We start from the raw sequence: 24,738 nt of genomic DNA, 5'->3' as shown, positions 1-24,738 counted from the left end.
ACATAACTGTTATTATAGTTTTTTATTGAACTTTCTTTTCGTTACATTTATTTGCCATCGTTATAGCAGTGTATTTGCGTCTACTGGTGAGTCTAATAGACTGGGACCAATAAAGTTTATATAAAACACTTACAAAATTACACTAGCGTGCCACGGAAAACTCGTAAAGCCATTGTTCCAGCGACTATACTGTCTGCGGCCGTGCCTGATGATTGGCGTTTAATGACATCTGTTGTATAATATCTGCTGTCCAATTATATTTGCGGCTGAAACCGTCAAAAGGACAACATTATCATATCAATTGTAATGTAAACGATATATTCCAAAACGGTTCACTTAATAATATTACGTAACTATTATTACACGTTAGTAAGGCTTAATATTATGCCAGGGCTCTTTATTTATTTGAGTTTGTAGCGTATTTTTGATATTTACCCAATTATATTTTTGATGAAACTTTATATGTATTAAAAATATTGTCTCCATATATTACCATCATTATATTTAACTCTTAGTACAGATAATTTATTATGATATCTCCACAAATATTTTAATGGTAAGTGGATCACAATGTCTATGGGTGGTAGCCATAGATATTAGATATAAAGATATAGTGATAAAGGTTGTAGGGGTCAGATTGGAGTCATCGTTTCTAAAACCAGTATCAAACCTGTATGAAAGCAGTTAAAAACATGTCTAAATTAAATTCACGGCCTCTTGGGACCTTGAAAGCTCTTATTTAATTAACATGATGTACGTTACGTTTTAGTTCAAGACGGCACTTGAATCTTAAGCGAATATCGTGGTTTCTAATTATTGCTTGAACCGTTTTATATTTCATTTATGCATCATTTCAAACGATGGAAAACAATGCATGTTGGCTACCACACCACTTTCCAGCTATTCATAAATAGATCAGCTTTGTGGAATAAACCCCAAGTCTTCTCCATAAAAGAAGAATATATAAGAGAGAAGCCTTTGCCAGCTGTGTGATATTATTTTACTCTTTTAGACTTGTGCTTTAAATTGATAAATATGTACAAACTTTCTAATACTGCTCTATTTATCTTGTACTTGCTCTATTTATAATTTAGTATCTGACTAACTGTCTGTGATTGATAAATATCATCCACTGGATAATAATGGAATACCTTGGATCTGAGCAATTTAATCGCAAGCGAAACTCGATTATAAAACCCAGAACTTTGTAACGTTGAACTATAATAATTATATATCGTCTTGATTATTATATGACGTTTGTTGTTCGCTGTTGTTTTAATTTGAATAGTTTTTTGTTTATGTAACCTAGGAAGGAAATATAGGAAGAGACTGTTTATAAATTACGATCGATTATTTTTATTATATAAATTACAATCAATTGTTAGAAATTGTATAGTTTTAAATTATGATTATAGAACGTTACAATTAATTGAACGTTTTAATCAAAACAAGCATTATGTATTTTATTATATAATAAATATATAACATTCTTTATGTAATAGTATTGTGGTAGTAATTTATATCATATACGAATTAAAACGAAGAGCAAACATTTGAAAAGCCCGCCTCGCTAGTACTATCAATGTTTGTTTTTTTTTTTAATTTTAATAATATTTATGAATGTCGTATCATACACTATATATTTTTATACCATTTAGCAAATTTTTTTTAATTAATTTTAACAACCATTACAATAATTTTTCGCGCCAAATTCTTACTAAATGACACTTTAAAGCCTTTAACTCTCAAAATTTTAAACCCTCAAGTTTCTTCCTTTTTCGCTGCATCCTTATGTAAATATATCTATATTCGTAGTTGCTTGCTCTTCATTCTAATATAATCAAATTCACGAATGACAATGACACTGAATTGGACTTAATTTTTTAATAATATTAATAACCACGACAACACCTTTTAACGCCAAATACAAACTGTAATTTTACTTAAGTGACAGTTTGCTTCAAACTGTCAACACTGTCACAATTACCAAAATTAGACACCCTGAAGTTACTCCTATCGGCTCCGTAAATTTTACTAAAATTTTCCATAGACAAATTTTCGTATAATATGAACATAATAAAATGTACATTAAATCAAATTAACTATAAAAGCAACACTGTCACCAATAACGCAACATATTAAATCCATTTCGTTGTTTTAAGTGATTATTTATGCTCTAAATAACTGATTGGATATCGGATGGTAATCGATGACTGATTTAGCTCTAATTAGTCTGATGAATCGCTTTTGTTAACGGGACGATATTATCTGATTACGTTTTGATGTAGGCTTTCACGGTTTCCGGACAGAGTTCGTAATTAATCAATGTCTATGGTTTGTGGTAATTTTTTTTTTAAGTTGGTACTTCACATCTTATTAGTTTTCGCCCGCGGCTTCGCAACCGTTTTTGTGAAACAGATAGTAGGTATGAATAAGTTGCATGTGTCCTTTCTTGGGGTTCAAGCTTGCTTCATACCAAATTTCATTAAAATTGATTAATGGGTTTAGCGTAAAAGCGTAACCGACAGACAGGTACTTTCGCATTTATAATATTAGTATATCTATAAAGGCCCAAATCGTTAGAGTCGGTTTCATAATTGACAAAATAAATTTATACACAAGAATTGCTTCTTTAATATTACAAATATGACATTAATATTTCCTGAACACGCCTCTTAAACTGATCACATTGCAATTTTGAAATGACATGCAAACTAGGTTAACATGATGTTACATGAAGTTCTGAGAGATAAAGTTTTTATACATATACATACATATGAGTATATAACACACATTTACGTAATTTCAGTTTTTAAGAAATTATGAAATGTGAAGAAAATTATTACCGATACAATGTTCAAAGGAAGGATTGTTTGTACGCGACGCAATCTCATTTTATTTATTTGTTTATATTTATATAACGACATTTATCTTTTTCATGTTGCACATATTTAACAAATTATTATGAAGAATATGGTATAGTTATTTTAACTATAATATGATAATTAATACCAAGCGCTTTTACGCTTTTTTTTTGTACTATTGTTTCAATAGCGCAGCAGTAAGTGATTTACGAAACAAATGTATGTTTGAAATATGGGCGACATGCGACAGAAAAAGTAATTTTTCGCGTTAAGAAAATGTTATAAGTGACAGAAGATTTTTATTGCTATTAATTGAATTCAGATTTATGAATTTGAATTTTAAATTTAATCCGGTTTTCATTTGAGAATATCTCGAAGTAACAGTCTGTGAATGTCCCACTGCGGAGCTAAGGCCTCTTCTGCTTTTTTGAGGAGAAGGTTTAGCTTATCCCACCACGCTGCTCCAATGCGGGTTGATGGAATACACATGTAGCAGAATTTCAGTGAAATTAGACACTGCATGAGTTCACTGGTTTTCTCACGATTGTTTCCTAAACCGTCAAGCACGAGATGTATTATGAACACAAATTAATTTGCTAGCCCGGGTTTGAACTAGGCCATCTTGGCTTGGAAAATATCTAATTAATATTAAAACGAATACGTAAATATAAAACACGTCCAAAAACGATGGAACATCAATAGTTGTAAATAACACTCCACACTAAAATCGGTTTTTTGTTATACACTTCAATACAAAAGATAGAAAATGATATTTAATAATTCGCAAGTCATTGACCTAGTTCACATCATATGATTGTATTCTTAAGAAGTGCTGATGACCTCTCCTATTGATAGGAGGCAGATGCGAAAAGCAATGACTCAGTCTAAACAGTTTCTAATTATGCTAAGTGAATTAAAAGATGGTTAAATCGAACTTAATTGGGAAAATAGAACGCGTTCGTCGTGTTTTAGGTAAGCCGAGGACGCGTTCAAATCGTCGTCTTTTAAATACACCAATGTTTGTTTTTAAATGTAATTCGTTGACCTTTAAAGGTAATGTTAATAAAAAAAATGTAATGGAATGGTAATTTAAAATATTTTATATATACATAGAATAATATTTAAATACATACATCTTAGTGGATTAATTAGACTAATACATACTATTTTGTATTTTATGACATCTAAAATAAAATAATGTTTAATTATATATCAGGCACAAGCCTGAGCCATATTTGTAGGGGATATAAGAACATTCATATCGCTTTGAAAAAAACATAGTTTGCATATTTCTTTCTTCTATTTGTATTCAAAAGTCGGTTAGTAGTTATCGGGCCAGTTAAAGAATAAACAAAATAATTAAATAAAATGGATTTCATATTGATACCAATTATATTTATTTACTTAATGATCAAAAAGTATTCATCACAACATTACAAAGAACTGTTAAACTATGAGTAACTCAATTGAATTTATTTTCGTAACGAATTTTAGTACATATTTTTAAAAGACAATAGTATGTCACTAGAAAATTCCTTGACCCTCAAAACTGACATAGTGTACCAAATACTCGTGACTAAGTGTATAATTGTGTATTATACGCCATTAGGAAGTTACTTTTACTGGCGAGGAACGCGACGTCGCACGCAACACTTTCGACTTTCTGCGCAAGTGTGCACACGACATAACGTTTTTATCTGTGAATATCTTCGAACGGTGGAATGCATTTAATAATTTGTATTGAATTTTGATTCTTATCACAATTAAGACAAAATTATACGCAATAATGTAAATTAATAAAAAAATAGTTTTATTATATATATATATATATATATATATATATATATATATATATATATATATAATATTAATTTTGTATATTATTGTTTTTATAATATGTCAGTAGAGCCATGTGCTCAAAAGATTAAGCACGTGTATATTAGCTAAATTTCACAGTTTCAAATTTAGGCTACCTTAAATTTTTGCACTGCTAAATTTTTTATGCAATTGGTATCGTACCAAGTAAAGGAAAAAGTCATGAGTAAAACTACACGTGAAAGGATCGAATAATATGTATTTATGTATTTATATACATGTATATCTTGATGCTAGCAGTAGAACAATGCGATAACTTAAGCTTCACCTTTCTCTTTAACAGAAGGGAATAACATTGATCCGGGTAGTAACTCAACTTATTTCTAAGTCGCTGACATATTTGTATAGATACATAGATGATAAATCAGCAGGTTTTAGCTGCCTACTTCGTTCCCTTGCACGTTGATTGTACTCATAAATGATTGAACTGTTTATTTTCCTTAAAAATAAATGTAATTATTTATCTTAATGTATTAACCTCTTTCGATATGATCCAAATTTAAAAACAATATTTGAAAAATGTTTTATAAGAGTAACTACAACTAAACATAACAAATTTATAGAAAAAACGCGCCGTCTAAGAGATTGTTCTGTGGCATTGTATCCAAGACGCTGGCATTATTATATCTCTGCACCGCTAGACCCAGCCTTTGGGCTCCAGAAGTTTAAATTATACTTTTTAAAAATATGCAATGCAGAAACAACACCATGCCTTCATATTTGTTATAAAGATCTAACAAAATATTATATAATTCAACTAACCTCTTGCATTTTGTAAACAAAACGCTATTTGCTAAATGGACTGCATAAAAAAAGCTTATGAAAATAAAACGCTGTTTGTTTCACGGTATTAAAGTGTAGCAAATTGAGTTTGTTGATTACAAAGTGAAGTAATCAAATAAAGCCGGCTATAACTATATTATATGCCCTCAGCGTTTTATGCATTTTTATTTTATTCTACACTTCCTTTGAACTATAGAAATTCACACTTTGTACGTGTGAAAAAAAAACATTTTTATTTATTTTTTATACAAGGCCTACTTATTAGTAACGTACAGAGTATATATATATATATATATATATATATATATGTATGATTTAATTATTTGCCGTCCCATCGGGTTATGAGAGTTAGAGAATAGAGAGTGCACCTGTGTTTGGGCAGACGCTTGTGCACTATAATGTCTCCTGCGCAGCTGGCCAATCTTTCTTGAGAATGGCCACCGTGGCCGAAATCGATCCGGAGGACATTATTATTACTATTATATGCGCAGGTAATTTTATAGCGCATAAGTTTGGCGCAAACTCAGGTGCACTGTCTATTCTCTAAGTCTCATAACTTGATGGGACGGCTAATAATGAAATCATACATAAAAATGGGGATAATTTAATACAACTAGATAGAAATCATGCACAAAAAAAAACAGCTTTATGATTTCCACATCAGAAAGTCAAAAGAAAAAAGTCAATTGCGAAAAATCCTTCCGAGATAAATTCAAAGTCACAAAATCCTAATCATTTTTATTTTATTATATATAAACTATTAGTATTATTCTATCGCGATGACTTCTATTCTCATGAATATGTAAAATATTCGAGTAAAATAAAACTCTACCGCTGTATCACCTAAATATTCAAAAGGCAGGACAATCAAATTGCTCGCAGCGGCGGAAAGTAATGCAATTACGAAGTCATGACTGTGTTCGTCTCTCGCATCTGCTTACTGCACTTCAACATTTAACTTGCAAGTTGCAGCCTTGAGTGCTGAGGACAATCACGAAACGCAAATGCTATAACTTTTACGTTCTTTCTTTATAACGTTCAACTAAAACAGAAGATCGTTTAGATCGCCTTATATTTAATTCAATACTGTGACACTACTTCGATGACGATTCAAAAGTGCCTTCAATCTATTCGAGTAAAAAGATTTTATTGATTTGATTGAAATAAACTGTGAGTTCCGTGATTGAGTCATTTTCTATCTCTCGCATCGACTCAGTACACTTTAATATTTAAGTTGAAAATATTTAAACTTGAACAGCAATAAAACTCAATTGCTATTCCTTGCCATTATTTCCATTAGTTAAAAAAACGGATTTAAAATTCTTCAGTGGTATTTTGGCATTTGTTATTTACTTTATTCTTTTTTTTTCATTTTATGTGCTAGTTGTTTATCTTGGATATTTAAATACAAATTCTATTGTTATTATTGTTGGTTATATTTTATAACTATGTTTGTGATTTTAATTAATATTTATTTATGATCTAATTATTTTATTACAATTTTATACGTTTGTATAACTATCTAATTAGCACAGGTTATATAAAGTTTACGTAATTAAATTTTACTTCAAGTAGATTTTACAATGTTTTCTGTATAAGTTTTGTCAATAACTATGGAATTATTGCATTACAACTTTAGGTTGATTTGGAAATACACTGAGATTGAATCTGTAGAAAGTCATGGATTATTTTGAACTCTTCCGTTCGCTTGCAATTGCTAACTCCATTTGTTATTGTGTCATCGAAAAACTCAATACTTCTTTTGAACATTTTACGATCGCCTAATACAAAGCAATAGCTTTCAACCTATTTATTTAGAGAGACAGAATATTCTTACAAAGAATGTTCTTAGTAAAAACTAAATATTTTCTTCCATTTTATGTATATTGTATTAGTATGGCATATGCACTATAATTTAGCTTTATACCTTAAATGCATTTTATAGGTATATATGCTTATGTTAAATTATTTTATGTCATTTGATGTATATCAACATTTGTCGTTATAAAAAGTCGTGGAAAATAGGCCACGACGGCTTACCACAAAATCGTGGTCATAAAATCTGATTATAATTTTGAAATTAATTTGCATTATCTCATTCGCTGACAAAATAAGAATTTAATTTGATAAAATAGGTATTAATAATAAAATAGGTATTAATAAAATAGGTATTAATAGGAGAGTACGTGTAATAGATTGATCAGTGCAGTCGATGTTTTATCTTCGATTCAATTTGGATAACAATCAAAATTAGTCTAATTATTTTCGAAATCTTTTCACTTAGATAAAATATTTCAACGAATTAATTCAATTTTTTTAATTTTAGTATGTTTAGAAAAACTAAGTTTTAATAAAAATAAACTAACTAACTAACTTTAATAATATAAAATAAATTTAAAAATAAAAAAATAAATATTTATATTTATATGTTATATACGATTATATATGATTTTGGGTATGGGTAAGCATGTCGCGCTAAAAATTGCCTTTTAATTTTCCGCAGGCGAAGTCACGACGTATAGAGCCACTCGTAGTAAATTATAAACTGAAAATTATAGATTCTTGAACCAATCATTTTGTACTTAAATTTTAAAAACAAATTTTATATCGAAACCAACATACGAAGTATAAAGACACAGTCACACGCTTTTACATACTTATCAAATGTTGAATGTTGAAACTACTATGATAAAGTACTATTCAAAATATATAGCAATTCTCTTACTGCTGTTATTTCTCATTCCCACTGGCGATGTGATTGCATCAGTTCCCACGCTGAATATTTTTGGTGTCGTTTCTGATGTCCAAGTAAGCGACAGTTCCTGGCCTTGGTGTAAGGAAACACGTTGTTAGCATTCTAAGATAGTCTCAGAGTAAAATGTTGCCCTATCCATTTTAAACGTAAAATGTTCTTCGAATTTAAAGGTCAGATAAATTTATTACACGAATAAGATGATTTGATTAGGATCAAGTTAAATATCTCTTAATTATAATTTATCTGAGATTTAGTTTATATTTTTCGGGTTTGAGGCTGAAGTCCTGCTTTTATAGTTATTATATACAAAAATAAATATATCTTGTTTTACCACGCCATGGATTTTCAATATGAGCCGGTGTAATGATAGGCACAATACAACAAGGGCATATATCATAATACATTATTGTCCTTGGTTTAATTGGAAAAATACGAAATTGTTCAAATAGTCAATTGTTACTGACTGTACATGTTGATTAATGCTCCTTTTCCGTAGTAAAGAAACGTTATTTATATTTCCTCACAAAAGGAATTTGCTTGCGACTTACAGCTTTTGTAAAAAAAGTTGAAGATAAATTAAAGTGCCTTCGAGAAATTTTACTAGATATAACCAAAAGCAGTGAACTGTTTACTAGGATTAAAATACTAGGGTTTTATACTTTTTTCATTTTGCTCAGCATTAAAATCTAAGCTGTAGGTTTCGAAAGAAATTTTATCATGTTTATCTTTTTTGTAGAATATATCAAGACAAGATGATACGATCGTCGGGTATCCACCATCACATCTCCGTGGGCTTGGCAAGACCTAAAGCATTATTTCCAAAATTATTCGTCAATCAGACACGAAACTTCTTGAATTATAATAACATATCCATATGAATAGTATATAGCTGAAGCGCTTGTTTTATTTAGAACTATTTAACAAATTCGAGAGTTTTATTTAACAGAAAAAATCACCTTATGTAGTCTATTTATTAAGAACAGTCAAAGAGGGAGCAATAACGTTTGTCGCGGTTAAAACTGCGTGAAGCAGCAGTGTAATTATGACAGCGCATTTATGTAACTGGTACTCTAGGGTATCGCGTGTATGGTAGCGAGACAGCTATCTGATTTTGTTTTAAGAAGAAATCGGAATGTCACCAACACACTTCTATTTATTTATTAGACAACAATAATACTTTCTTTCGAAAAATGGACATAAGGAGTTCAGGTTTAGGCCCTCCTTAATCTTTAAATATAAAATATAGGTATTTGCTTACATCGTGACGCAATACATTAATATTATGTGTTGTAAACTAATAAATCAAGATGGACTAGATTATATTTTTATTCGCATATTAGTGTATCTTTTGTTTGGACGTTAAAATTTAAAAGCAGAGATACACATTTGCGATATAACACAATTTGGTACTGCATCTTTTGGGGAAAGTGCCTATGTTTTCTGTCAATTAAGCTGTGTGAAATAAAATTGTCTTTTAAGCAAATTGGTTATATACTGTTCATATTATTGTATATGTCACGCTAAAGTACGTTTGCATTTTGATATAAATTACATGTAACAGATACATGACTATTCAGTCGCCCATAAAGGTCGTTCTTTATAATTTAATATAATGTTTTTTTAGATACTAATACAGAGAATAAACTTGATATTTTTATTAGGTAATAATTAACTATAATATGTAACAGTAACAATAACAGCCTGTTAATGTCCCACTGCTGGGCTAAGGCCTCCTCTCCCTTTTGAGGAGAAGGTTTGGAGCTTATTCCACCACGCTGCTCCAATGCGGGTTGGTAGAATACATATGTGACAGAATTTCAATGAAATTAGACACATGCAGGTTTCCTCACGATGTTTTCCTTCACCGTCAAGCACGAGATGAATTATAAACACAAATTAAGCACATGAAAATTCAGTGGTGCTTGCCCGGGTTTGAACCCACGATCATCGGTTAAGATTCACACGTTCTAACCTCTAGGCCATCTCGACTTTTAATATGTAGTAATCCAGTAATATAAATAGTAAAATAGTAATAATACTTTCTTTTGAAAAAAGGTCACGAGGAGTTCAAATTAAGACCCTCCTTAGCCTTAAAATATAAAACATAGGTATTTGTTTACATCATGACGCAATAACGTAATAATATAATAAACAGTACATAAGATAGTGAATTGCCACTGACACGCTGCGCTGTTGACACTCCGATTTATTATTTATTTTTTATTTCTTACTTATTTATATAATATTTATATATTCTTTATTGTTCTACTTTTAAAAACAAACGAAGAATTCTAAATGTTTGAAATCACAACAGTATAACTCTATAGCAATGTGTTTCGACCCTTGGACTATAATTGTTGTACTTACGAAATGTCAGTGTAGGTTATGGCAAATACAAGTAAAACGAATTTAAATATGCTTAAGATCACATATTATAAATCTGTCTACGCATTCATATTCATAAGGAAGGCATATAATTCGTTGATGTTTTGTGTAAATTAGCTCCAATATGAAAATAGTTGAAGATCTTGGAAAAAATCATGCCAACTGGGAAACTTATTGGCGTGCGCGTCATTAACGAATCGCGTCATCGGTATAACGATATAAACATTTTTATTTATATTCTTATTCCCGTGCGAAGTTAAATATAAGTAACATTTATTCAGCCAACCGATAAATCAAAGATCAAAGATAAACGTCTTTCTACCATTAATATAAAAACACTACAATTAAAAAGATGATATCGACGTACCTGTAAAATGTTAGTGGAACAAAGTTAACGAGCAGAGCAAGCTTTCCTAGTCGTTCGAAAGGTCTAAGGTTAGCCTTCTGTAACAGGTTTAGCTGAACTTTGAAAATATCGGCTTGTGGAAACTACTCGATGTCGCTTTAGTGTTATAACATTAGCGGTAACTGTTTTTTTACATATTATTAGCTAATTTGTTTGCATAATATTTAACCACAAATTATGGCATATACGATGTTGTATAACGTAATGTTTATAGAAATTATTAACTTCTTATTTGGATTTAATATTCTCTATATTTCGAAGAAGCGCGAAAATGTACCCTAGAGGATTGTCTTTCTGTGTTATATGTTCGTGATATAAGGGACATAACATCTAGGTAGGCGGACAAGCATATGGGCCACCTGATGGTAAGTCACCAACGCTCATAGACATCGGCATTGCAAGAAATTTTACCCATCGCTTACGCCGCCAATGCGCCACCAACCTTGGGAACTAAGATATTATGTCCCTTGTGCCTGTAATTACACTGGCTTACTCACCTTTCAAACCGAAACACAACAATACCAAGTACTGCTGTTTTACGGTAGAATGTCTGATGAATGGGTGGTACCTAACAAGACAAGCTTGCACAAAGCCTGGCGGTAGGGCTTTGTGTAAACCTCATTGATTAATATTAAATTTGAATTTAAAAATATAAAAACACTATGGTCAATATGTTTTATATATATTTAATGAATTTGTGAGGTGACAGATAACGAATACCACAAATGATTATGCTAGCGTTATTCAGAACCACAAATTAATCGACTTGCGGCATCTATTTACTGGGTTGGAAATCACATACAATTTTCTTTATTTGACATTAATTTTGCCGGTCAGTGTATATTGATTACATTTTTATGGTACTATATTTATAATATTTTAAGAATTACAAGGCAGTCTGTAGCCTATATTGAAATTGTTGAAAAATCTATCGAGCTATCCGTAGTTTCTATAAGATTAAGAGTTTCTTCTTGATTTTACTAAGTAATACTAACTTTTGATTCACCGTTGAGTTTGAGTTACGTAATAATTCCCCACAGCTGTTGTCGCGGCTTATTTATATTGATACAAACAGTGACATAATGTTGTATAAACACGAGAACTATAGATAAACTTATAACAAGTTTCCGACTCTGCGAAGTTAATACATCCTTCGTGTCGCAATGTAATTAGATTCTATAATTATATCCCGCAGATACTTTTACATCTACCATTAATTATTTCAAAACTAACGTTAAAAGTATACAAAAATAAGGTACATTATTGTATAATTGAATATGATTTATTATAATATTATAAAAAAACATGAATTTAATATTCGTTGATTCACATGCAAGGTTTATGAATTTAATTGTAAACAATTAATGAATTACTTATACGTCTGTTTATAAAAAAGTAACTAGTAAGTTGCTTGCCGGTTCTTACTGGTAGTACATTGCTAACCAGCTTACTGACCTTAAATACACACACAGCTATATATATAGAAAATATAAAGTAAGTGGGTGGTACCACCCGGAGGCATACGTTCAAAGTATTAACACTATTTTCTCCATACCTTTGTATTGTGTGACAATATTATTTTTATTAAAACCTAGTATCTATTTATTTATTTCATAATAATAAATGAATACAAATTTCAAGTTAGCTTTATTGCAAAATCTCTTGTGACTTGCTGTATTAATCATAATATTCACAGCAAAGCTTGCACAAACTTTATTTAGAACGGAAAAGGAGCGAATATTATTACGTTTAGATATTTGTAACAGTAACAGTAACAGCCTGTTAATGTCCCACTGCTGGGCTAAGGCCTCCTCTCCCTTTTGAGGAGTAGGTTTGGAGCTTATTCCACCACGTTGCTCCAATGCGGGTTGGTAGAATACACATGTGGCAGAATTTCAATGAAATTAGACACATGCAGGTTTCCTCACGATGTTTTCCTAGCACTACTGAATTTTCACCAAGCACTACTGAATTTTCATGTGCTTAATTTATGTTTATAATTCATCTCGTGCTTAACGGTGAAGATATTTTTATAATGTATTATTGTTCATAACGTATTTTAAAATAATTATAGTAAAACACGTTATTATTTTGTTTTAAATACAATTGTTTGAAATTATTAAATTAAAATTTAAAATAATGATGATGACGTACACTACAGTGTATACACAACTACAATAATGTATTAATTAGTATTTTATAATATGAATATATATTATCTGTGTATCTATCCATCTGTCATCACGAATGACATACATCGCGGAGCGCGGGAAAATAAAATATACATATATATTGGATTGGCGCGAAATGAAGACGGTGTGTGTGCATAGCGAGCTGATGTAAAAAATATAATATGTATTATTTCATTTGTAATACCGATCTTACGACTTGAGTTAAAGCACGGTTAAAGAGTGAACATTACAATGTCCTTCTGACCAACTTCTCCGATCGACCGTTCACAAGAGAGATTAGCCAACTGCGAAGGACATATTATAGTGTGCACTTTAAATTCTCTCACTTTTATAATCCGATGGATCGGCAATCCGACATGACCGGAAAGAGTTCAGGCGCAGAATGGCTTTATGTGCTTTCTGAGGCATCTGAGTGTACACACTGTTAATTTCCATATTCCAGGCTGTTACTGAGAACCTTCGACGGAAAAACTTATTATTGGTCCGAGCCGGTGTTTGAACCCAGGAACTCAGGATCTATCGGCCTTAAATTCTGCCACTAAATCAACGAGACAGTAAACATATCATATGTCTGATATTAAATAATAATCAGTTAACAATAGATTGAAATATTTACAAAATGTAAATAAATTCAAAAATTCCTTAATTTACTTTGAACGTTTTATATTTTATTTTATTTTATATATTATGTAAATAAAGACATTAATAAGTAAGTAAACTTTTTATACAAACTACTGGAATTTAATTCTTTGTATTGAAATTATTTTTATCCCTGGAAATAAATGAATTGAAAAAAGATAAACAAACTATTAATCAAATAAACTTGCTTCTATTGAATGTAATAGCACAAGAATTGTAAATAGAAATAAATAATGTCATACGTTACTTAAATACTTCATTTCACATTATATTATCGTATACTACTTATTGTAAAGGATGAGATATAAAAAAAATCCGCTGGATTTCTTTCGCCGGTTCTTCTCAGGTCTGAGGTGTTTATTTCCGAACCGGGGGTAGATTTATGACAATCAATAAGCAAGTGTAACGCTTCTATATTGAATAAAGTTTTTTGACTTTGACATGTAAACTTCTCTAAATCTCATTATAAATTGAAGCTTATTCTACCATGTTGCTACTATGCGGTTCAATGGATATTTATACGGTAAATTTTGATGTATTATAAAACATGAAAACTCAGTATTGCCACGATTTTAAATCGCAATGATTGGTTAATATTTATTCATACCACTGGGCCATCTCCGCTCCGAAAGTTTAACTGAAGTTAGACATAAATATTCAAAATTTCCCATGTTTTGTTACAGCTCTCGTCCTGTGCGCTCGCTCTGAAGACGCAAACAAAAAAGTTGAAACGCAAAACAAGGACAAAAGACAAACCGAGGAAGGCGCTCCCCATCTTGTTTATAGAACAGCTAGGAAACAGGTGAGCTTTAGCTTTAGATACTATTATATCTCTATCTGTGTATAACAGACAATAATTCAAAGGTGTCTGTTGATATTGTTATGTCTTAACATTTTACGAACGCGTTTTTTTTTCTTGTACAATAACATCATAAGGCCTTACTTATAAACGTTGTTTAGCGGGTGTTTAGTTTGAAGAGCCGGTTGGCGTAGTTGGTAGATACTTGCCTTTCACGCCTAAGATTGTGGGTTCGATTTCCACCCAGGACAGACATTTGTGTGCATGAACTTGTCTGTTTGTCCCGAGTCTGGGTGTAATTATCTGTATAAGTTTGTATTTACAAAAGAAAAGTAGTATATGTAGTATATCAGTTATCTGGTTTCCATAGTAAAAGTTCTGCTTAATTTGGGATCAGATGGCCGTGTGTGAATAATGTCCCAGGGTTAAAAAATTAATATTAAGTGGCATCTATTTATATCGAATAGTAACACGCATGCATAAATTTAAGTGAACTTTAGTATATTCAATACCTCATTTAAATACATTTAATAAATTACTTGAAAAGTCTTAAAAATACATTTTATCTCGATCTTTAGTTAAATGTAACAATGGAATAACGTTAGCCGAAATTTACATATCAACCTCATTAACAAATGTTTTATTTAACAAGCGGTTAGCTTATCAGTGAAAGGCATCATTAGATAAACCAACACCTTTTTTTTTTGTAACAAGTAACTGAAAAAAAAACTTAAAACAACTAATGCTTCCTCTCCTTTTGAGGAGAACTTTTAAGATCGGTGGGTAAATTAACAAGTTACATAAGACATTTAAATAATTGTTCACAAAGACAACACAAAATGAATACTTAAATAAAATACAAATCGCACAAAGTATGGCAATTAAGAAAAATTCAAGCCCACAGATAAACAATTTTTATATTTTTATATTTTTGCCTTCGTTATATCATTTAATTGAACAATAAAGATTTGTAGATAATATTTATTTCATTTTGTTTAGTCTGAGTTTTATTTTAATTTGTGGATTGTTATCATATTTTAAGTTATTTGGTACAAGTTTAATGTTACATCAATAGGAAGTTCATGAGTACACAGTAGGTAGGTAGCTCTTGTGCCTATAATTACATTGTCTTACCCGTCAAACCGGAACACATATAAACATTAATCAAATCAAAATATTTTTATTTAAATTGACTTTTAGAAGTAATATTGAATCGCCAAGCGCTACCACCGATTCTGAAGATGGATTCTACTAAATGAATGAATATTCTTTATTTAAAAAAAATGTATAAATTAGCAATAATTCCAAGCATTTTTACCAGATATTGAGAAACGAAATAATAGGCCTTTCTAATAAGATTATTTATAATAAAAAAATTAAGGCTGCTTAGCACCAACTTAGATAAATACTGCAGAATTCATATAAAACAAGTAACTTGTGAGCAACGACTAATGGCTTATAAACAAGGCAAGAATCCATTGGCTTTGCTTGACCGCGCATCTCACAATACACGACGACCGCGACCCTCTTGAGATACCGTTTACATTGTTACTGATTTAAAGTAAATACATATATTTATTTTATATTATATCTATGTAATTATTTTTTCGTATATCGTTTTTTGTTGTACATATATAGCCGAGTAGCTCAGTGGTAAGAGCGCGTGAATCTTAACCGATGATCGTGAGTTCAAACCCGGGGAAGCATTACTGAAATTTCATGTGCCTAATTTGTGATTATAATTCGCCTCATGCTTAATGGTGAAGGAAAACATTGTGAGGAAACCTGCATGTGTCTAATTTCACTGAAATTCTGTGTATTCCACCAACCCGCATTGGAGCAGTGTGGTGAAATAAGCTCCAAAACCTTCTCTTCAAAGGGAGAGGAGGCCATAGCCCAGCAGTGGGACATTTACAGGCTGTTACTGTTACTGTAATGTATAATCATTATTATTTTAACTGTATGTTCTTATATGTATAAGTAATTATTATGGTTGTTACGTTAAAAAATCTTTGAATTTCATTGTTATTGCTATTATTGTATTGTAATTGATATTATTGTATATATTATAATCTAACAATAAATGAATAAAGACATATAAAATATATAGTATATTTTACATGTTACATTCGTATTTAATAAATATATCTTTTTTTTTTTATAGAATAGGAAGGCGGACGAGCATATGGGCCACCTGATGGTAAGTGGTCACCAACGCTCTTAGACATTGGCATTGTAAGAAATGTCAACCATCGCTTACATATCCAATGCGCCACCAACCTTGGGAACTAAGATTTTATGTCCCTTGTGCCTGTAATTACACTGGCTCACTCACCCTTCAAACCGGAACACAAAAATATCAAGTATTGCTGTTTTGCGGTAGAATATCTGATGAGTGGGTGGTACCTACCCAGACGAGCTTGCACAAAGCCCTACCACCAGTAAAATATCTCGATAAATTATGCTTTTCAAATTTATTTTCCTAACATATTAATAATATGAATAATTAAATTTAACTGGTTTTTCAGTCAAATGTTCCTTGTGCTAATATTATGTCCTATCGCCTCTCACTCCGACCTAGATTTCATCACCTTCCTTTGACTGTCGCTACAAAGCTAACGACCGTACGATATTTACTTATAGATAAACTTTAAGTAAGATACTACTATTGAAATAATTTTACTGACATCGATAACATTTCTGGTTTACGAATACTATGCAAATATTTGTTATTTAAAATGAACCGACATGGCATACTGGATAAAATGGATATAACCCTGGGGTCAAATTTAAATTAGTCTTTTAATGTATCATATTCATAACTTGTCTCGTAATCATCGGTGAAGAAAATTATTAGTATTAATATTTTTAAAATAATTAGTAATAAACAAATATTATAATACGAACGGTATCCAGTTAAGCGATATGTTCAACTGAATATAATAATACGCCTTACCGTACGCGCGTTCTCATGCGTCAATTTTTGAATATCTCTTAAAGTAATGGATGGATCAATTCTACTATACGAAACGAAACGTAATCGTTACCGTTTAACCGTTTTCCTATTCTACTAACACAACGATTCAGTTGTGGTTCGGTCGGAATCAGGAACGTATCGTAACCGTCATAAATTTGTAGAATTGGCCCCAAGTTACGATCCCTTGGTCGAAATTGTAAATTGCTATCGGTAACTTTCATTTAGAGTAAACGATTAAAGCTAATCCAAAGACCGACCGACCGACGACCGACCGTTAAGATTTTTAAAACAGTATTTCACATGGAAGTAATATTTTCACTGATTATAAAAATTGGTACTTGAAAGATGTATAAACAAGGCAATTAGAGATTTGAGGTCAGTACTTTAGATTTTCATTTCAACAACTTTCTATATAAAAACACTGTCACAATACACAATCCACTTAATTCGCGAAACAATATGAGGTATTGTTTTCTCATTAAAAACAATAGCGAAATAATGAAAAAAAACAAAATTCAAAAGAATTGCCATCTGTTATATTTGGAAAATGGATAATTATGAATCTTAAATTCGAAAACAAGCTAATAAATCAATAGGCCTATAATAAGAATAAATTCGAAACTCACGAGTCATGAATTATCAGAAAGTAATATGCAAAATTGTTATAATAATTATAAAAATACTCGCATCGAAATAGTATATCACCATAAGTCGTTTTTCAACATTTCATGGGTGAATAATGAAATGAGTTCTTACAAAATAGCACTAGTATTCCCTACTCTTAAATATATGGCATTTTTACTAAGTCTTTAAATGTAAAAACTCGGTATTCTATATAACAAAGTAATATGTCATATAAGTTGTTCTTGCCCATTTTTATTCCCTATTGTTTTACTCCATCTCAACACTTGGGTCACGAAGATTCTCCAAACAGAATTCTTGTTAAGCGCATCTATCGATCGACACGTAAGTGCCTCGGCCACCAGTACGCGGGCAAGTTTTTATCTCGTTTATCATGTATTTTCTTGAAATATGAATATCCAATGGATATCCGTGTAATATATACTATATCTTATATTTATAATAGATAGATGGACTGGCTATTGGGCCATCTGATGGTAAGTGGTCACCACCGCGCATAGACATTGGCGCTTTAAAAATGTTTACAATTCCTTACATCAGTACCTTGTAAAAAAAATCCATTGTGCATGTAATTACAGCGGCTCACTCACTTTAAACCAGAACACAACATTGCTAAGAAGTGGTTTCGTGCTGTACAATAAGCGATGAGAGCGTGGTACCCAGACGTCCTTGAATAAAGCCAACACAAAATGTTTATAAATAATTTAAATAGTTTTGTTCAGTTTCTGATAAATTAATTTCATAATTATTCTATTGGATATAAACAGAACACGGATAAAACCGCAAGATGCAACGTGTTATGATATTATATTCCATATTCAAATTTAATGGTGGTAATGGTCAGTCTCTATATATGTATATACCTTCGCAAAATATTGTTAATATTATCATAATTTTCATAAAAATATCGTCGATAAACCATAGCATTCATAACGCGATCAGAATGTTGCTTTTGTCAAGTTTTAACTGCATACATATTATGAGACAAAAAAAAAATTCTTGAAAATCGAAGAGAACGAATGAAGTACCTATTGTCTTTTTTAAGAAATGAAGGTTTTTTTTAACTTAAGAGATGAGACGAATTATTAGTGTTGTATGTAAGAGATGTAATTTTGACCTGAGATTGCTAGCTGAAATAGTGATAATTTAAACATGTCTTACTATATATGGGTTACTTCACAATACAAAAATATGGAGTTCGTATTTGTTGATTGAATAAGTGTTTCTAGCCTATCTGAGTTTATAGCTGAATCTTTGATACAATCCGGAGGCGGCGCACTCAATGACATAAAAGTTCTTGAATAAAGTATATTTCGATTTTATTCGCAAATATGGCTTGTTGGAATAGCGAGTGTTTTTGCGCAATCTGAAAAATGAATATTTTAATTGAACCAAATACCTCGTATTACAACTTAAATGATACCTTTGTTCAAATTGTAACGGAAACACAAAGAAACGCCTTCTATTTCCAAATGTCCCAACATTATTTCGTTTTTCTAGCCTTTCACCGGCGCACGCGCATCTAATGTAATACATAATTACAGTATTATTCGTTACATGCACTGTTGTTGTTAATTTGTTACTGCGACAACGTTACATTACAAAATACGGAATTTAGTATAATATGTAATTAATTACATTTTGTAACGAAAGTACTTTTAAAATGTTGACATCGTTAATGTATTCAATTATATTGTAATTTTCATATATTTTTTTGTATATAGTTTTCCTTTCACATGGTTTAAATATTTACCTCATAATGTTGAGAGACTGTTATTAACATACATTTCTTAAAGGAACAGATTGTAAATAACCCACTGCTAGACTCAGGGCTCCTCTTTGTTTGAGGATAAGGTTGAAAGCATGTTCTACTACGCTGTTCCAATGCAGATTGGTGGTATACATGATAGATTTTTATCCACCACATGTTTTCCTTCACCACCAACCACGAGATTAATTATAAACACAAATTAAGCATATGAAAACTCAGTGATGCCTACTTAGGTTTGAATTCATAATGTTGAAACGATGTATTTCGCGTGGGTTTTGTGTTTTACCTATTTTGTCTAGTATAGTAATTTGAACCCTGGATTGGGCCAATTATAGAAAATAATTGGGTTTCCTTGTCGAACGTTTCTCAAAGCCGGAGAAGGACATACTCAACGTCTTTGCATCAGCTATGAATAAAATGAACTCTTATTAAAAAAAAAAAAACATTTCTTTTTACAGGAGCAAGTGGCGCCAGTTGAAGAAAATCAGGAAGAAGACAAAGGGCTCAGGTTAGTTTTGCCTTAATATTATTACTGATAACAATAAATTAGCTATTAATAAATTGTATATATATTTTTTGTACTCATAAATTTAATTAAACTGGATAGTAAAGTATATTTATGAGTTTATTCCACCACGCTCAAACGCATCCGTTGATTAACAAATCCATACATTTTTCTCGATTTTTTTTACGATTGTGCTTGGGGTGAACTAAAAACACCAATTCAGCTTACGAAAATTCAATGTTGCTAGCTCAGGTTGGAACCTGCAATCATCTGTCTAGATTTACATTTAACTACTGGGCCATATAGGTTTATAATAGACTTCTAAAGATGTACTGGTAGTTCTTTAAAAAAAAATAATGTACGATGAATATGAGAGACGTATCGATAGCGGTTTTTTTAATAAAAATATAGGTCAAATGACTTGAGCATTGAATGCAAATACTACACTAATGAAGGGAGAAAAAATTATGATTCTGAAAACGTGTAAAAATAAATTATTTCTGCACTTTTTTCAAGATAGATTTTATATGTGAATTTTGAAAATAATTGAATTTTACCTTTCGAAAATTGTAAATGTTGTAAAAGTTACATATGCCCATATAAAACTACCCACGCAAAATGTTGTCATTCTGAGTTGGCTATACTTATTGTTAAATTAACTTCATGTAAATTCTAAATATTGTTATTGTGGTTGGGAATGGTGTGTTCTCCTATGATTGGTAGTACATATTTAGTTTACGTGAATTTAAAGCATGTGTTTGTTTTATGTACAACTCTTGGAGATCCCATTAAGTAATTTAATACCTTGGTAGGTCTTATCTAATAACGATTAATAGCCTGATAAAAGCTAGCACATATTATGTGTGTATTGATTGTACATGGAGTAGGTTTTTATTCTACCCACTTTGTAGATTTGTAGTTATAGGTGGTTGGGCCTTTAACAAGCCCGCCTGAGTAAGTACCACCCATTTATCACATTTTCTACCGCCAAAGAGTCAGTCGCAAGTGAAGTTGTATAAAACATGATATTTGATTATTAATATGGAACCATCAATAATATTTAGTCATTTAATTGAAAATATTTTAAACTACAGTTGTTTTGTTTGAATACGTTTCATTCACGTTTCATTCATTTTATGAATAACTTATAACATAACATTTAGCTACCGTAAAACCGCAATCTAAGTATATTGTGTATTGAAATATGTATTGAAATCAATAGAAAAAATAACACGCAAATAACTAAAATTGTAAACAAACGATAAATTAATTAATTAATAATTAAACATTAATAAATTTAAAACGAACAATAATGAAGCGGTTTAGTTTCGATAGATCTTAGACTAAATAATATTGAAAAAGAAATTGTGTGGGAAACATCAATTAATTTCACTTATGAAATTAACGAACCTTTCTCTAACAACCGAACCGAATCAAAATTGCGTGTTTTGTACAACACTTAATACACGATTAATTTACTTTGCAGAGAAAATATATTTCCTCTAGATATTAATCATTTTTTAATGAATTTCAATTGTAACAATAACATTTTGATAACCATTTAGCTTCATACAATATAATTTCAGCTTAAAGCAACCTAGGCAAGGTTACATTTTTACAAATTTATTTTTCAAAATTACACTAAAAATACGCAAATAATTTGAAGACTATAAATATATTTTCTATTATGGTCTAGATTACTATATCTGCACCTCAATACATCAAATCTAAACATATCTATAGAATATTTATTATCAAGACCTCTCATTTCTTTGTTTATAGGGATCCCCAAGAATACCGGCCAGGGCAGGTGTTCTCTGTCAATGCCCAGGAGCTATTAGAATTACAGCCAGAGAGGAAAGCACCACTTTCAAATACCCAACAGCTGCAACAGTTATATGCCAGTCCCCAACAGGAACAGAGACAGAATATACAGCAGTTTTATTATTTGGAACCACAATTAAGTCGTCAGGTACGAATTCATACATTCTAACCTTTTTAACGGGCTGTATACACAGACAAATCCTCATCAAATTACAATCAATAATTTTACGATTTTGCTTAAAATTGTTTATATCATTGCAGGTGGCTTTTCAACCATCTCATGCCGTAATTGCAAGGCCAAGCTATTCATCGAATGGAGGCGAAGCTTCAGTAGGCGCAGCACTGGCAGTTAGTGATACTGGTGCTAATTCAGCTGAATCATTAGATCAGGAATTATTAGCTTTCTTGGGCCACCAATTGAGGCAGGATGATGGCCGTCCTCAAACGTTCACTCAGCTGCAACAAACACCGCAACCTCATTTGACAACACAAAATTCAGTACCTCAATACCAACAGGTGACAAATACATACAATTTTCCGTATTTCCTGCTAGGTACAATGTTGGTGTCTTCAAATCCAGAGTAAACAGGTTTCTTATAGGCAAGCGTGCTACATCTTAGACCGTGTCGATGCTTAACATCAGGCAAGTCAACGGTCAAACGCTGGCCTATTAATTGTAAAAAAAAAAAAAAAATTGAATCGTATTTACAATGTAAGCTATCTTTTAAAATGTAGTAGATAAGCTGAAAGCTTATTTTAAGTTTGATATAAACTTACGTTTTGCGTATTATATATACGTTTACGTTTGTATTCATTTTAAATATATTTTTTAAAAAAGCTAGATAAAATAATTTATTTTACCAAAAACTTCCATATAAATAAATTACATACTATTGAATATTATTAAAATTTATTGTTTTGATTTTTACAGGTGGATGTTCCATATGTTCCAAAACCAAGTAAAAAACCAACTAAACTCCGACCAAAAGTACAAATAACCCCAACACCAACTTCAGCGGCACCACAACAATATCTTATTGAAACAACAAACGTCCAACAGCAACAACATCAGCAACAACAACATCAACAACAACAATTTAGACCTATTACACAAAGTCAAAGGGTACCGCAGACACTTCGTTACGTTCCTATTCAGTCAGCTCCAACAGCTCTGCAACAAACTTTATATGAACGTCCAGAGTCTCAAGGTCTTAAAATAGTTCCTGCACCCAAGCTTCAGCAGCTTAACCCGCAATACAATTACAGAATTCAGTACCAACAAGAAGCTTCACCCAAACAATTTAGAATTATTGAAACGCCTCGAGCTCAGCCTATTAGGCAAGAGCAGCCTCGACTTTTAACTTCGAACGAAAGGCCAGTTACTTACTTGAAACGTTTCCAAGAACCAGAAAAATTGCGAGCCGCTTCTGATCAAAATGTTCATGAAGGTTTGCCATCAGTTCAGCGCCCTACGCAAATTCCTGATCAATATTATCTCCACCCAATGTACAGATCAAATGAACAAAGGTCAAGATACGAATTGCAAGGTATGGCTCTAAGACCTATGGAACAGTCTCGCAGTATTGACACAGTAAAGACACCATTATCTGCAATATATGTCAGCAAGAATATTACCCCAAAGAAAGTTTTAAGGCCTCTCATAAGATTGGATCAATCATCGAAAGTTGAGTATCCTCAGAGAGAACAAGCTTATAGGATAGATCCACAACAGCATTCGGGAACAGAACAAGTAAACGTTGAGCAACAAACTCAAAGTCTAGAAGAACAAAGAGCACGCCTACCTCCGCCCAGAAATAATAAAGCGTATACTCCAGAAGAATTTGCTGCTTTATTAGCTGCTGGATACTCGGTAACACCCGTACCAGTTGGCCAAGCGAATCATCAGGTAGCACAATCGAGATCAGCATCTGAAGCAATAACAGTTCAGCAACGAAGGCCTGTCTATAGCAGACGCCACCATTACCTTCCATTGAGAGGAGACGACGCACCTTAAAAAACTGAATGATGATGTACATAATATTAGATATAATTTTAAAGATATAAAACACTAATACAAATAAACATGTTGTTTTATTTCCCGTCAGGTGAAATAAAAGTAATAGGAATATTAAAAATGAAACATTAAAAGAATTGATATTATTACACATCACGTCGTCACCTTATTTACATTATAATAGATTGAATTTCCAAGTTCTCTGTCAATATTCTGAGGATGAATTTCAATAATTATATAAATGAACAAATAAATCCAAATAGACAAAAATATTCTCAAAATTATCTGTCAATATTAAAATTTTAAG

General features: G+C 31.4%; 1 protein-coding gene across 1 annotated transcript in view; it reads left to right on the top strand.

Moving 5' to 3' along the window:
- The window catches only part of LOC126776571 (transcription factor SPT20 homolog), a 52,184-nt gene extending 27,685 nt beyond the window's left edge, over positions 1–24,499 (top strand). Inside the window, exons 2-6 of the mRNA XM_050499197.1 lie at positions 14,583–14,701; positions 20,547–20,596; positions 22,376–22,565; positions 22,679–22,933; positions 23,349–24,499. Coding sequence (XP_050355154.1) covers positions 14,583–14,701; positions 20,547–20,596; positions 22,376–22,565; positions 22,679–22,933; positions 23,349–24,431 — 1,697 coding nt within the window. The 3' untranslated portion in view covers positions 24,432–24,499. The remainder of the gene's footprint in view (positions 1–14,582; positions 14,702–20,546; positions 20,597–22,375; positions 22,566–22,678; positions 22,934–23,348) is intronic.
- Positions 24,500–24,738: the final 239 nt, after the last annotated feature.

The sequence above is a fragment of the Nymphalis io genome, chromosome 20 (assembly GCF_905147045.1).
Source record: "Nymphalis io chromosome 20, ilAglIoxx1.1, whole genome shotgun sequence".
Lineage (NCBI taxonomy): Eukaryota > Metazoa > Arthropoda > Insecta > Lepidoptera > Nymphalidae > Nymphalis > Nymphalis io.
Note: the sequence above shows the minus strand (reverse complement) of the source record. Positions and strands in the feature narration are given on the sequence as shown.